The sequence below is a fragment of the Myotis davidii genome, unplaced genomic scaffold (genome assembly GCF_000327345.1).
Source record: "Myotis davidii unplaced genomic scaffold, ASM32734v1 scaffold147, whole genome shotgun sequence".
Taxonomy (NCBI): Eukaryota; Metazoa; Chordata; class Mammalia; order Chiroptera; family Vespertilionidae; genus Myotis; species Myotis davidii.
In genome coordinates, this window is record NW_006383010.1 from 9,761,958 (window position 1) to 9,778,964 (window position 17,007).

At 40.7% G+C, this 17,007-nt stretch overlaps 1 protein-coding gene across 1 annotated transcript in view; it reads left to right on the top strand.

Annotated features, from left to right (window-relative positions):
• Positions 1–17,007, top strand: part of ENPP1 (ectonucleotide pyrophosphatase/phosphodiesterase 1) — a 77,524-nt gene that overhangs the window by 19,142 nt on the left and 41,375 nt on the right. Inside the window, exon 3 of the mRNA XM_006778481.2 lies at positions 191–314. Coding sequence (XP_006778544.2) covers positions 191–314 — 124 coding nt within the window. The remainder of the gene's footprint in view (positions 1–190; positions 315–17,007) is intronic.

Here is a 17,007-nt window from a genome sequence, read left to right on the forward strand (position 1 = left end):
TGCTGTCGCTGGTAGGTCCGCGGCCCGCGCGGCACCCCGGGCGGGGAGGGCGGCGCCCCGCTGCTGCGATCCCCCCGCCGTCAGCACCCGGGCCCGGAGAGAGGCAGCCTGTATTCAGATGTTCACCTTCACGCTCCGCTCTGCAGGCGGAACACCTGCTGATTACCCCTGTGCCTCCTTTTTACCCCAGGGGGATAGTTCACTCTCAGTGGCATTAACTGATGCTCATAAAAGAGTCTGTTTACGAAAGCAGGCTGCTAAAAAGAATAATGGGATCTTTAGAAATACCACCTGTAACCCACAGAGAGTACAAGGTATTTAAGGGGGAATGACCAGCCTGAAAGCTGTTGGTCTTAGGAACCACCCATGGTGTTGTACCCCGCAGGGCGGGCTCTGGGTGGCTCTGGGTGCAGTGTTAATGACTTTTCTGATTCTTTTAATTGATTCCACTCGAAAAGATTTAACAGAGCTCAGGTTTTAACAGGAACTTTAGAAAATACTTTTTCTTTTGGCTCTGTTTAGGAATTTCCTTGCAGCTGTTCAGAAAGCCCATCAATATACATGTCATGTGAGTGTCCACTCTTTTAACCATAGATTACACGGTTTTTGTTGATAACAAAAATCCTCCTTATTCCTCTGCTGTTTTATGATGGTAATTGCAGGATCAACAGTCAAGGTGATGACCTGAAGGGGTTGTTTTTCAGTCTAGATTTGTGGTGAGAAGGGCTGGATTGAGCGTCAGAAACACGCATTATTGGTTTTATGGCTGTTATTAATTGCTGAGCCCTTTAACCTCTCTCTCCCCAAAACTCAGTTTCTTCTGTGTTAATATGAGGACATCAACCCATTGCACAACGCACAGGATTATTGTGAGGATCAAATGGAACAATGTATGTGTGGAAGTAAATTGTGTTATTTGGAAAGAACAGATTTCCGTGTACAGTGTACCCTAAAATATATCCTCACTTACATATTATGATTGAACAATGCTGTGTAGAGAATACCTTTTCTGATTTTGAAACCTTTTTTTCCTTTCATAGGAGTTTACATTTTCACTATGTTTTGGGTATCATGGAGATGTATTTTGAGGAACCAACATTCCTAGAGTAAAGAGATAATGTCATATACTGGCTAGTGTGGCTCAGTTGGTTGGAACATCCTCCTGTGCACGGAAGGGTCTCGGGTTTAATTCCCAGTCAGGGCACATACCCACGTTTAGAGTTCGATCCCTGGTTGGTGCACGTGGGGGAGGCAACCAATCGATGTTTCCCTCTCCCATCAATGTTTCCCTCTTTTCCTCTCTAAAATCAATACAATAAATATATCCTAGGGTGAGGATTAAAAAAAAAATAAGCCTAAGATTCAAAGAGTTGTGACCCAGATCACATATATTTTTATCTCATGATACATTTTTGCATCATGTACCGCAGTTTAAGTCTAGAACACATGATATCGATGAGAACTCAGTTGCTGTCTAGATAGAGTCATCTTTTTAGCTTTTGTTAAAGGGGGACCTTACCTTTTACATTCAGATCACTTACATTATTTAGTATCAGTACTTTCAGTATTTAGCACACTGCAAGGTACTCAGCAATTATACATTGAATCTGTATGTGAACTCCAATATGAAATCATATCTAACTGCCCGAACTCTTGAAAGGTTGCTAAGTTTCCAGTTGCTGAATTTAGTTTCTAAATCTTTCCTGCTCATTTACTCAGAGATCCACAATCAGCGTCAGTGAAGGTGTACCTTTGGAACATGCATTCCAGCCTTTGTCCTCTGCAATCCCCTGGTGAAACCGCATTCCGTTATGCTCTGATGACACAACTCGGAATTTGACATGGAAGTGTGCTAGGACTTCCACAAGTAGGACAATCCTGAATTTTTTTTTTAATCTCATGAGGTGGGGTCTTTTGCTCTAACACGAATTGAATTGGAAAGAATTTTTACCCCATGTCTTTCAATGTAGTACTGTGGGCATTAATATCCACCAAAACACATAGCTGTATTTTTGAAACTCTTAATTTACTCATTCTTCTTTCCCTTCCCTACTTCAATCCCCTTCCTCCCCCTCAGACCTTTTCCAAACGATGCAGTTCCAAAGGGAAAAGTCTACAAAAGGAGCGTGACAGTTGTCATCAAAGAGCTCTGGGACATGTCTTCTGGAAAGGAGCTGCAATTATGGGATTTCTTTTTCAGGTTTAACATGAGCACACTCTTCACAAAGCTGGAGAAACGGGTTGACTCATTGCATCTGGTGTTGAGGTGATGAGGCCAGCCACTGGTGAGGTCCTCAGCCAGTTTTATCTAGCAGGATAAACACAAGCTTCCTCTTGCAGGAGATAATCAGTGACAATATGACTTGCATTTTTCTGAAGATATTAAATGAGGAGTAGGTATGTGAGGGTGGGTACAGAGGGGAAGATCCTGCCCTGCCCTGGTTCTCCTGAATCGAGTTTGATCCCAGGGGGAGACCAGCTGGCTCTGCTCTGGGGACCTTTGAACGTAGGCCCTGGAAAGGCTTATTTCTAGGCACCAAGCCATTCTGCAGAAAACTCCAACAAGCGTTTTCTACTTGTATTAGAAAGTAGTATTCTCTAGATGCCTCAGTAGGCATGTTAAATACTTTGTTGGATTCCAAATTAACTTTTGAACTGAAATGTCCACTTCCACCAAGGTTGGACTTGAACATTTATTTGAAATGTCCTTGTCCCCTGGCGTAATTAGGATCAGATAACTTTCAATCACATGGCAGTAAATTTCTTTATTCTCCAGTTTGCTGTCCTACAGCATTAGTTTTGTTTGTGACCTTCTGCTGTACTTTTGAATACATAGACCCCTGTGTCTCAGTGGTGGTGAGTGAAGGCTACTTTCACCTTTCAATGAAAGAATTTTTTCTTTTTTTAAATATATTTTTATTGATTTCAGAGAGGAAGGGATAGGGAGAGAGAGAAACATCAATGATGAAAGAGAATCATTGATTGGCTGCCTCCTGCATGCCCCCAACTGGGGATTGAGCTCACAACCCAGGCATGTTGACTGAATCAAACCTGAGACCCTTTAGTCCTCAGGCTGACACTCTGTCCACTGAGCCAAATCTGCTAGGGTTTGGGTGTGGATGTTATTAATTTCATTAGTTTCTCTCTGCTTCTGCTTGCCATACATTATCTTATCTCTAGAATACAGCATGGAGAATATTCAAGATAATTCTCTGCTCTTCATCTGACTTGGAATTGACATTGCTCTTTGGTTTATGAAATTTAACATCTGTGCAGCCATAGTTTAGCATGTTATTGCAAAATGACCAGAGCATCTTTGTAAGTAGGAGTAGTTGGCCTTATTTATCAGAAATTTGGGTGTGAATGTTAGCTTCTCTGTCCTTCCTCTTGTAACACATTATCTTATCTCTAAGAATACAGCATGGAGAATATTCAGGATAGTTCTTTGGTCGTAACCTTACTTGCATTGCATCAACCCAGCGATAGTTTTGCATTTTATTTCAAGATAACCAGAGCATCTTAGAGGCCAGGGAAGTCTTCTATTTCCTCCTTGTGGTAATTGTTTTACATTTTCTAACAAAATGTGCCAAAGATTTCTGGGAACCCAACAAGACTGTTGTGTTTACTACGGGACCTAACACAGTGCCTTATACTCAAGGTCAGCCTTTGGTCGAATGAATGAATGAATGAATGCACTGTGTTTTCACTTAGACCTAGTGACACTTTGACTTGGAAAAGGGTTAGATGGAAAGACTACTAGTAAATGTGCAACTACTTACTCAGATGGCCAGTTGAAGGGCAGGAACTCAAACATAGATGCACTACTAGAGATGACACTTGGGTGTAAATTCAGGAAGAAGATTAAGCATTTTATTAGTGAATAATAATAATTATCACTATAATATATAATAATATATGTAATAATGTAATATAATCTCTATATATAAAAGGCTAATATGCAAAGTGTTCCCACGGGTGTTCAACTGGGAGACCAGGAGTTTTATCACTCGCTATGACATGTGCTGACTACCAGGGGGTGGTGCAGAATGAAGAAAGGCCCAGGCTGGTGGCTGGCAGCCAGCAGCTGGGGAAGGGAGGCCCCTGCTGGCAGCCAGAAGGCCCCATCAGCCCTGATCACAGGCCAGGCCTATGGACCCTACCCATGCGTGAATTTCATGCACGGGGCCTCTAGTTATTGCTATAAAAGGGAGAAGGAAAAGATAGTGAATGGACTATAAATAAAAGTTACAACTAAGGCCAACCTACTTAAGAGACCAAACAGGGCCCCTACAATAACTTGGATTCAGAATTAGGATCTAGCCATTGGGCATTTGCTCAGGTACAAACAACTCAATATGACCATCTGGCACGTACAAGTAAGGCCATCTTACAGGTACAAACATGACTCTCCTTCCCTTATACCAAGGCCTCTTCTGTTTGCGTGACTTTGCTGCCACACTCCAAATTCAGCCTTTGTGGGTCTAGTAAGGAATTCTTTCCTCTAGCCTTGCTTTCTATTAATTCCTATCTTCTGATTTGAGTCATATTCTAGTCTTTTTCTCTCTCAGCATTTATATGTTAACTGTTTCTACTCCATGAAGTCTCTTTCTCAGAGATACCCATTCAACATGTTTCTTTTCCCCTTCTATTCTACTTTTCCAGTTAATTCTGGACATTCTGTTTTGCTGTTTCCTGCCCCATCATATACTAATTTTGTTTTTGATAATTCTATTGCAAACATTTGGGACTTTTAAGACATAGCAAATGTGTTTTATCTATATTACGGGCTTGTTGGACAAGCCAGAGAACTTAAGTGTGATTTATAATTTTTTTTTTTTTTTTGGCCCAGAGGAAGGGCATTTCAAATTCTAAACAATTTAGGGACAAATAAGTTTTTGGAATACAACTTGTAATTAGAGCTCTGCCTTTGTTTAAAATAAACATGCCTCTATCAACCATGAAATATCCTCCAAACAACAAAAAATAAGCAAAAATGCATTTAGCAGAACAGAGATTACTCTTCTAAGCCGAAATCCTATGCAACAAGAATTGATCATCTGAATGGTGACCCAACATGAAAATCCTTTGGCATCAAATCAGAGCTAAGTTATGTGTTTACCAAGGAAAGAAAATACATTTAAGAGGGATTTTAAAAAAAATGACTAGAATGTTCAACTAAATATTAACTAGAGCACTCTAGTTCCCGAGTATTTTCGTTATCCAAGATTTTGAATTACAAGAGTTAGGATAACATTTTTATATTTTTCATTATTTTCTTCTTCTTCATTCACTTTTCTTTCTTTTCTGCTGGGGTCCAACCCCAGCATGTCCAGGGGTCCCCAAAGGTGTGGACGGAGTCGGCGAAGAAGGAATGACACGGAGACAGCGTTCAGTTGATCAGCAGCCTTGCCAGGATCTCTAGCCACAGTCTCCAGCCAAATTCTGTGTCCATGTTCTCTTGCTAGGTTCTCCAGCCAGGTTCTCCAGGTTCTCCAGGCAGGTTCTGTAGCCATGTTCTCTCGCTAGGTTCTCCAGCCAGGTTTGGTTTAGGTTCTCCCGCCAGGTTCGGTCGCCAGTCAATCGCTCTTCCAAAGGTTAGGGCGTTTCTTATCTCCATTCCAGGGAGTAAAGATTATGTAGCTTAAGCATGATTGTTCATAGTTAAAGTGATTAATTACCCGCCTGGCACTTAGTTGAGAGGTTTTATTCCCTCCCTAACTTCAGGGGAAAATCCCTACCTGGGGAAACAACCTTTCTCGGAGAGGTGACCTTGGTTAAAACACTGTGCCAAGAAGGTGAGCAAACATATTAAGAACAGTATGCCATATATGTCAGGTCCCTTGAAACAGCAAGGATGGACCGGCTCCCGGCACTTTTCTTCCTTTTTTTTTCTTTTTCAGAGAGAGAGGAAGGGAATGGGAGAGACACAGGGAGAGAAACATGATGTTAGAGAGACACATCAATTGGTTGCCTCCTGCATCCCAGGTATGTGCCCTTGACCGGAATCAAACCCGGGACCTTTCAGTCCTTGGGCCAATGCTCTATCCACTGACCAAATGGACTAGGGCTTCCTCACTCACTTGTAGTTTTTAGAATAAGATTTGATTGAGATGTCAGTAGTAAAAACTTAGATGATTATAATCATCCACATAGCACTTTGCAGTTTTTGAAAGCATTTTCCCATATATTATTTTTTTTCTTTTAAACATCTTTTTAAAAAATATGTATTTTTATTTATTTCAGAGAGGAGGGGAGAAGGAAAGATAGAAACATCAATGATGAGAGAGAATCATTGATTGGCTGCCTCCCGCATGCCCCACACTGGGGATTGAGCCTGTAACCCAGGCCTGCGCCCTTGACTAGAATCAAACCTGGGGACCCTTCAGTCCGCAGAACGAGGCTCTTTCCACTGAGCCAAACTGGCGAGGGCTTCCCGTGTATTCTTAATTGATCCTCAATACCTCAACAACTTTGAAATAGGAAAGTATGGTGACAATCCTACTTTACAAAGAAGGAAACTTATCTGGCTCACAGGGCTACAGTCAGGATTCTCAAACATTAGTGTGCATAGGAACCACTTGGGAACTTAAAGACATGGATTCCTGGGCTCCAATCCCAGAGATTGTGATTTGGAATATTTGGAATTGTAATGGACTGAATGTTTGTGTCCACGCCCCCACCTCAATTCATATGTTGAAGCCCTGCTCCCAATGCGATGGTATTTGGAGGTAGGTCTTCGGGAGATATAATTGGGTTCATATGTGGTCATGAGAGTGGGACTCTCCTGGTGGGATTAGTGGCCTTATGAGAAGAGTGAGAGGAGAGAGCGATCTATCCTGTATCTCTCTTCGGGGCATGCAATGAGGAAAGGCCACGTGAGGACAGGATGAGGCGGCCATCTGCAAACCAGGGAAGAATTGATCAGCATCTTGATCTTAGTCTTCTCAATCTCCAGAACTCTGAGAAAATGCATTTCTGTTGTTTAAGCCACCTAGTCTTTGGTATTTTGTTACAGTAGCTGAGCAGACGAAGACAGGAATGCACCCAAGTAGACTGTGATAAGTGAAAGGACTTTTAGCTCATTTATTCTGGACTAATGGCTGTTGCCATCTCATCCATTTGCCATGTGCATTGTGGGAAGTCAATGGTCCTGGGTTATTGTGAGCTTCCAGTATAGACAGGAAAGTGGCTTTCTTGTTATTTTGAGTTTCCTTCTTAATACATTTAAACTGTCCTAGACTAGGAAAATAGCTATGATAGAAAGTCATGTGTGGACGGATCATTTTCTCATCCTATCTTAGGACTTGACACACATTTAGGTGGCAGACGTTTTCTCACAGGTGAGACTGGGGACCCTTACAGATCCTTTTATCTTGGTTTTCAGGAGCAGAATCCTGAGAATGCAGCTTGCTCTGAAATGTGGTTCTTTCCCCTGAGAAGCTCTTTGATGTGAGTGAGCATCCAGAGTGTATGGTCGCTCACAGAGAGAACTGAAAAGAAACTCAAGGTGGTTTTCTGTGATGCTGTTGTGCAACCGCCAGGAGATTTTTTTTAAATAGAGCCTCGTGCTCTCCAGAGTACTTTTATGTGGTTCTGGATAAATATGTTTATAAATAAGATAACACAGGTAGAGTTTCAGCCAGAATATTTCAGGTGGCAGTTCTGAAAGGCTCCCTGTGGATTGCTGGGGGTCTTTCAGGGAGACCATGAAGTCCAAAGTACTTTAACATCAATAGTAAGATGTTGTTTGCCATTTTCACCGTATTGACATTTACACTGATGGTATTAAAACATGGTGCCAGTAAAACTGCTGTCCCCTTAGTGGAAATCAAGGCAATGGCACCAATTGTACAAGTAGTCATGCACTTGCAATACAAAAACATATTTTGCTTATAAGAATGTACTAGATGAAGCAGTAAAAATGTCCACAATGAAGCAGACTTTAATACATGTCAACCCTAATTTACCTGTGTTTAGTATTCTGTAGGACAAAATTGTAGGTGTGTGCATAGCACATCTGCTGCATACTGAGGTACCATTGTTTTCTGGAGGGAAAGCAGTTGTGCAATTGAGTTGTAAGTTGATATAGCTGCTTCTTTTCATGGAGCATTATTTTTAGTAGAAAGAACAACTGACAAACTGTGGTTATTCAGACTTGGGTATTTGGTGCATGTTTTCTCAAAAAGGAATCAGTTAGTTACAACAATTGTAGCTTTATTTACATAAGGCTCTTTATAGATTTTAAAATTCTCCTACATCTAGTACCTCCTTTGGTCCAAACCACAGCTCTGCCATTATTCCCATGCCAGAGATGAAAAAAACTCACAGCTCAGAGAAATTTGGGGGACTTTCCAAAAATCACAGAACTTATAAACTTCTTAATCTCATCACTGTAGCTTATTGACAAATGGTCTTGAAGGCAGACAGATGTGGGTTTAAATCCTGGCACTGTTGGAATGTAAGCAAATAACTTATGTTTCCTGAATATGGCTTCCACAAGCACAAAGGGAGATGATAAGACCATGTCAGGTGTTGTAGGAGAATTAATAGATAGCGTATACCAAGTGGCACGCAGTGTGCCCTGAGTAAGTGGTTGTTTTTCTTGTTATTGCGAAGCGTCAGTGCGATGGGATTGTTTTTTTACTTTTCCTTCCTCAGAAGCCACCTTACATCCAAAGTGTGACCTGCAGGCCAGTATGCCAGCACCCTTCCTTGGAACTTGTAAGAAATTCAGAATCTTGGGCCTCCTCCCAGACCTAACCCGAGCCAGCATTTCCACACAGATCCCCAGGGATTTGTCTGCATCCGAAAGTGTGAGGAGCAGCGCCCATAGGCTCTGATTGGTACAGAGGCATAGCTACTGGAATTTCTTTAGCTGAGGCTTCTAATCAACCCTTGTTCAGCCATTGACTTCATACATGATGCTACGATAAAAAAATAAAAACATTACAAAATGTTCCTTTACCTCAACCATATTGGTGTTGGGTTCAAATGCTGCTGCTGCTGATTGCATTTTGCCCCTTTCCTTCCTTGGACCTCAGGGGTTCATTGGTGAAAGTAGCCCATTGCTCTTCTCCTGTGTGCAGGACACTGGATACATAGTCTCCTACTCCCTTCACTGTGCAATCTCTATTTCTCAGGATCCTACCTGTGTTCTCATTTGCTTTCATGTATTGCAGTTGCCTCTTCCTTACCCTTCCCTGGCTTGCCCTTTAATTGCTCTTTATTGCTCTCAGCTGTGCCAATCTTCTGCCTTTGGTGTGATCTGATAACATTCCGACATTCTTTCTAATTCAACCGCTTCTCTATCAGGATATCAAGTAGATTTCACCTCACACCTCACCACCAATAGAGGTCTTCAAAGTTTCCACGACAGCACCTTCTCCACAGTCAACAATATACTTGATGCAAAACCAAAACAAAGAAATCTTATACCAGGGCTTTTCAAGTGATGTTGAATCAGGTTCAATGTCCTTGGCACAGAGTGTGTTCCATAATACTTGGGCCAAACACACTGGCTTCCTATAAAGTACCATCCAGCATCATTCAGATTAGAACCTTATGGAGAGTAGGAACAGATGAATGAAGTTTACTCAAGTGGGAAGGGTGTGGGTGGGGAGCATTATGAATAGACTGTGTTGGTCTTTTCTATTTTTGGATTAACCAGGGAAATAAATACAAAACAACTCTATACTTGTACACTATTTATTTAAATATCTTTTAAAAAAATTTGTGCATTTTATTTTTTTAAATATATTTTTATTGATTTCAGAGAGGAAGAAAGAGGGAGAGAGAGATAGAAACATCCATGATGAGAGAGAATCATGGATCGGCTGCCTCCTGCAAGCCCCCCACTGGGGATCGTGCCCACAACCCGGGCATGTGCCCTTGACCGGAATAGAACCTGGGACCTTTCAGTTCACAGGCCTACGCTCTATCCACTGAGCCAAACTGGCTAGGGCTTATTTAAATATCTTCCTGATCAACTCAAGGGAAGTAAATGCAAAGCATGTTGACATATGAAAGTGCTTTACATGTGTCATCTCGTGGAAGCTTTCAAAGGGAAAAAGAGCGTTGATCTTTCTGGGATGATTCAGACAAAGGTTTTTGAGAGACAGGGGTCAGGTAAAGAGCCCTAAACTTGGAGTCCTGGGAATCATTTACCTGGTGACCTCTGAACAGTCGCTTTGCTCCTCTGACTGTTGGTTTCCTTAACCATAAAAGAGGGTTCAGATTACGTGTGTTCTTTCTACGTCTAAAGTCTTTGCATAGAAAGCTTACAATATTTTGCCTTTGTTATAAAAATAATACATATCACAGAAAGTTCAGAAAATGCAAAAAAAAGTATAAAGAAGTCTATAAAAAGTGCTGTCTTATTATATGCTATTTATATTGTGGCTTATTCCCGATGGATCACTTATTATTTATTTTTTTACAAACATGGGATCACACTGCATATATGGTACCATTTCCTTTTTTCACTGATGTGCAGTTGTGAATTTATTTTGGCTAGAAAGCTTTTCAGTGTGTCTTTCAAGGATAGGATTTGAGACTTTTATTGCACTAACCTTAGTTCATGGGGTAAACTTTGAAACCATCCTTAGTAGTATCTCAGTCATAATCAGTCCCCAATATTTTTTTTTTTTAGTACACATCTTTTCTTTTATTCACTTCTCAACTTCATTGACTTTGGTTGTGTCTTTTTTGTATGGTTTATTATTAGTTTTCCTAAAATAATGACTTCCCTTCATTCTGAATCCACATAGAGTCTCCCAGAAATTCCACAGGAGTGGGGAAATGTGTTCTCCTCAACTTAATATTCTTTTTAGCCTGATTTCTTATTGCTTGAGTAACTGGAGGGCCTAGAGCAGTTTCATCTGTTCATAGCACTCCTGAAACTCTGTGACATACATGAGTGCTCATTTATGAGGCAGTGTTTGTCCAGCACACAGTGAGTGTTGTGTAAATGTTTGTTGATGCCTTCATTGAGTTTACTCTTTGTCAGACCCTATGTTAGCACTTTATCTCCTTTAATTGACACAGTGTGTGAGGTAAGAGGGAACAAACCTGCTGGCTGGTGAATAAGTCTGGTCTGAGTCCCACATCTCAGTGGGACTCTGTGTCCTTCATCTTACATGGGCCATGTGTGTTATATGCATAACATGGAATTAGGAGTTCAAAGGGCTCAGGTATATTTCAGTCAACTACTGCTCTTATTGCACTTTGTCAATTTAGAGCAGCGGTTCTCAACCTGTGGGTCGCGACCCCTTTGGCGGTCGAAAGACCCTTTCTCAAGGGTCGCCTAAGACCAGCCTGCATATCAGATATCTACATTACGATTCATAACAGTAGCAACATTACAGTTATGAAGTAGCAACGAAAATAATTTTATGGTTGGGTCACACCATGAGGAACTGTATTTAAAGGGCCAGAAGGCTGAGAACCACTGATTTAGAGTCAGGGCTCAAGAAGCTCATGCCTGATAGATGCTCCAGTTCTGCTAAACCACAGCTCCCATTACCCGCGGCCCAGACTTGTACTGTTCCCAACACACTCTGTTCTCTACCCCAGGAGTGACCTTTTCACTTCCCTTTTTGTTATGCAACACATTGGGATCCAACTCAATTTATCCTCCCACAGGAAACATTCCTTAGCTGCTCTTTGGGCAGCTCTCCCCTGTCCCTGAACTGATCCATTGTCACACAAGCATATCGAAGCCATAGAGTTTAGTGGTTCAGGGCCAGGCTCGGGAGGCAGACTGCCAGGCTGTGAATCCTGTCTGTCAATAACTATTCTCTGTACTTGGGCAAGTCCCTTCAATTCTCTGTGCCTTAGTTTCCTCGCCCGTGAAATGGAGATAATTATAGTAGCTACCTCATAAGTTTATGTTGAGGGTCAAATGAATTATTATATGTAAACTAATTGTAAAAGTGCCTGAGAGATAATAGATACTAGATTGGGATTTATTGCTGTGGTTAGTGACTTATTCAACAAATATTTATAATTCCTACTGTGTGAACAGGGGGCTAAATGGTGACGAGGGGAGGGGAAAGATTTATTCCCTGTCCTGGTGATCCATCCCCACAGGTCCAGATGTTATTTATTTATATATGTATACTAAAGTATATTTGACATACAGTAGCATGTTAGTTTCAGATGTATAACATAGTGCTTTGACATTTATATACCTTAGATGTGATCACTCCAGTGAGTCTAGTAACCATATGCCACTGTACAAGTTATTCACATTATTGAATATATTCCCAGGACCAGATATTTATCAAAGAATCTCAAAAGATTGTCTCACGTTGCAGCTGTGACAAGTGCTGATTGGAAGCTATACACAGGGCTCAGTAATGGAGGTCTGAGGAGGTAACAGGTGAGCAGGAGAAGATTCTGAGGGGAGGCAGCAGCAGGGGCAAAGGCCCTGGGAGAGCAGGGAGCATGGGCCATCCCAGAAAGGGAGAAGACCAGGGTGGCTGGTGTACAGAGAAGGGTGCTATGGGTGAGAAGACCAGAAAGGTGGTCAGGGGCCAGGTCCAGGCAGGGCCTTGCAGGCCATTTTACAGAGTTTGGTTCTTGTTTTAAGAGCAATTGGAAATTATTGAAGATTTTTTTTGTTTGTTTGCTTTCATTTCTAGCTCCGGTCATTATGTTCTAAAGTTTATTTCAGAATAAAAAGAAAGAAATTACAGAAACTTAACTGAGCGTTATTGCCCCCTCTTCCCCACCCCACCCCCCAACCCTGTTTTTGTTTCAGCTCTGACCCACTCTCTGTGAAGGCAAGAACCCTGCCTAGGCAAGAAAAACGTCTTTTAGATAAAACCCATGGTGCTTTACCTTTTAGTCTGTTTTATCCTCTGCCTGAGGGTAGGAAGGGCTGTCCTGTGGCATAAGTAAACTTCTTTTCCATTTCATGAGCTTAACTAAACTACCTGTTTTTTCTAAATCATTTAATACTACTTTTATTTAATGAGTCATCTCTTTCTTGATCATAGCTTTAAAAGAAACAAACTGTTTTCAGGATTATTTTGGTCATGCTGTTTTTCTTTCTCTTCCTTGAAATTCATATGAAGCAAGCTGTAGTTAAAATATTTTTTGCATCTAAGAGATTGAGAATTAAAAACAAGTGAACCTGCGCTGGCTGGTGTGGCTCAGTTGGTTGGAATGCTGTCCTGTGCACCAAGAGGTGGCAGATTCAATCCATGGTCGGGGCACATGGGGGAGGCAACCGATATTTCTCTCTCACGTCTCTCTCTCTTCTCTCTCCCTCTCCCTTCCCTGCTCTAAAATCAAATTTAAAAAACCTAAAACAAGTGAATCCTTAAAATGGAAAGTTCTTTGCCGATATTAAATTTAGCTTAGAGTATGCTCTGGTGTGTGTGTGTGTGTGTGTGTGTGTGTGTGTGTGTGTGTGTGGTGTCTGATTATTTACTGTACTGGCCAGGGTCCAATCAGAAAAACAAAGGCTATACTTGGCAATTGAATCAGGAGCATTCAATAGAAAAAACAAGTTACAAAGGTGTTGGGAGAGCTGAAAGCCAAACAAGGGGTGTTGTGGCAATGAGACAACCTGTAGTCATTTCCTCCAATGAAGTGATGAAGAACCACTGAGTGAAGCTGGCCCCTTGTGCACTTTCATCAGAGCCAATCCTTAGATTTCTTCATGGGTTGCTTCACCTTGGGAATGATTTAGGCATATAATATGGGACAAGGAGAAAAGCAAGTGTGTTCTCTCATGTGGTCAGGAGTCATGTTGGTTAGGTGTACCAACGTAATAAACTCATCTCGGTTTAGCATCTGATCATCAGCTCTGTAGATTCCAAAACCTCTCACAATTTTTGACGGGTTGGGAATTCTGGAAAGGCATGACTGGGAAGATGTGGTTCAGAGACTCTCTTGCAATTGCAGTCAGATAGATGGTGGCTGGAGTTGCAGCAGCAGGGGATGGAACATCGAGGAGCTGGCAAGGTATCACTCTCACTTTCTGTAGTTTTAGGACTTCCCCAAGTGGTCTCTAGGTATAGGCAGTTTGGGCTTACTCATAGCATGATGGCTTCAGAGTAGACTGTTGATGGGTGGCTGAAGGCTTTAAGAGCAAGTGTTCCAGTGATGGATCTACATAATTTAAAAATAATTAGATAGTATTTTGTATTGTTTGGGTTTATTATTGCATTACTCAATTTTTTATTAATAGAAATTTGGGTTGATTGCACATTTTTGCTATCCAAACAATGCTAATAAATATCTATGTATAATCTTTATGTGCTTATGTGAAAATTTCTAACTGATAAATGAGTAGAATTGGAGTTGCAGGAGTGGAGGTATGCACATGCTAAATTTAGGTGGAGTCATATAAATGACCTTTTGGAAAGGAATTCATACTTCAACAAAGACAGTGAAAATGCCTGTTTTACTTCACATTCTTGTCATCATTGAAATTGTAATTTTTTAGAACATTTTCCAATTATATTGGGTAAAAAAGGGATTCTGATTTATAGTTCTTTGATTTTTAGTGAAGGCAAATATCCTATATTTTATCTGTTTATCTATTTAAACATCTGATTTATTATTTTTGGTATTATAAAATGTGGGTTACCCTTTCCTACTTGATTTTTGTACACTTATTATCTATCATGGACATAACCTTTGTCATATGTTGAAAATGATTTATCTTAGTTTCTTCTACCCCAATTTTGCTTGTGGTAGATTTTGGGGTTTTTTTGGCTTTACAGAAATCTCTGGATTTTTAGGGATTCAAATGTATCAAATTTTCCATTATAATTTCTGAATTTTGCACAATGCTTGTAAAGGTGTTCACCACCCTAAAATTATAAAAAATATTTTCCCATAAGTTCTCCTAGAGATATCAACCCCATCTGTCATTTTATTTTGTTGTAAGGCAAGAGGTAGAAATGCAATGTACTACACTTCCCTCAAGATCTTATTCTCAATAGATTGCCTTTCGTAAGAAGTTTAAGTAAATCAGAAGATTATATAAAGGCCATGAGAATGTATTTGCTGTACTAACAGTCCTACTGGAGACAAAAGACGGTTACATAAGCCATGAGACCAAAACGAGAGTGCTGGTATTTATGAATACTGTGGTCACTTGTGGCATTCCCCATTTGTGGGTGTAAAGAGAAACACTGTGGCCAGAGGCCGTGTGCATGGAGTTTCCCCAGCCTTCCTAAGTGATTTGCTTTGTGCTATCTAGTTTCTGTTACTGACATTGTTGATTCGGTGCTTGTGCCTCCAGATTTAGTGAGGGTGCACAAGTCATGGGGTGAAGGATGCCTCCAGTCTGAGTCTCTACTGATGGATGTTTTATCCTTTGACCTTGAACTTCAAAGAGAAAATGGTCTGTGAAAGTACCAGGTGAGAACTGGAAGAAGGGATTTGCTCACTCGGGCAAAAGTTATAAGTGCTGGATAGTCTTCCCTTTGGAAATGCTTGGTACTTTTTGAAACAAAGATGTATCAACATGAGGGGAAGGGGGAATCACTGCCCTACATAACAATTTTCTGGAGGCCTTGCAAAGTCCCAGGAAAAATGTCTAATATGAAGGATGTAGCTCAAGATGTAGGGTGGGGTGGGGAGGGATCCAAATAAAAGTAGGATCAATTGCCAGGGAGAAGTAGACTCATAGATATCTCAGATTTACTAGGGAGTATAGAGAATATCCAGTCTAGTCCAATGAAGGGACTATAGATGACAAAGCTCTCTCAATACCACAAAACTGCAAATGTAATGCACACCTTTTTTAAAAAAAATAAATCTTTATTGTTGAAAGTATTACATATGTCCCCCCTTTTCCCCCACTGACTCCTTCTCGCTCTCCCTGGGCCCTCGCCCCAGGCCTTCCCCACCCTATTGTCCGTGTCCATGGGTTTTGCATATATGCATACAAGGTCTTCCCACCTACCCACCCATCCCCACCTTTTCTCTGAGATTCCAGTCTGTTTCCTGCTTCTGTATCTCTGGATCTATTTTGTTTATTAGTTTATTTTGTTCATTAGATTCCACATATGAGTGAGATCATGTGACACTTACCTTTCTCTGACTGCCTTATTTTCCTTAGCATATTACTCTCCAGGTCCCTCCATGCCGCACACCTTAATTTTGGATATACAGGCATAAGAGTTATTGGTCTTTCTGTGATTAGGAACACATTTTTGCCATACTTATATTTTTAATCTAAAAAAATGGCTAGAACTTTAATAATTTTCTTACAGTTTATGGTAAAGTACTAGGATTATTTTTTAAGTCAGCCTTTTCATTTGAAATTTTTTTAAAAATATGATTTTATTGATTTTAGAGAGAGAGGAAGGGAGAGGGAGAGAAACATCTATATGAGATAAAAACATTGATCTGCTGCCTCCTGCATGCCCCCTCCTGGGGATGAAATCCACAACCTGGGCCTGTGCCCTGACCCAGAATTGAACCAACAACATTTCAGTGTAGGAACAACACACAACCAACTGAGCCACACCAGCCATGGCAATTTGATATTTTATTTTAACCTGTCCTCCTAAAAAAATATATATATATATTTTAATGATCATTACCAGCTCCCATAGGCTACTGATAGGAACTTTCTTTGTGACTTTTCTTTAAATGTTTATTTACCAGGATGATTTATTGAAAATCAAAGAAATGATGAAATGACTATTTGCTTAAATATCAGAGGTGCCAAGAAAAACTTTCTGGACTATGAATTTTCATTTGGAGAGTAATCTCATATTTTATCTTCCCAAGAGACTAGCTCAACCAAACATGGACTGTGCTTCTTCAAAATAATTGTTTTAACTGCACGTTCTATTGCCAGAGACTCCTAACAGATTTATATGAGATTGGAGACGTTGTCCTCTCTATCTTTCATGTACATAGTCTCATATCTTAATTTTAAAAAATATGTGTCAGCTATTATCTATCTTTCTCACTTAGGAAATGGTTAAAAGCCTGGAGCCCCTGAGTGACACATGGGGGCATTTAAGAGAGACAGTC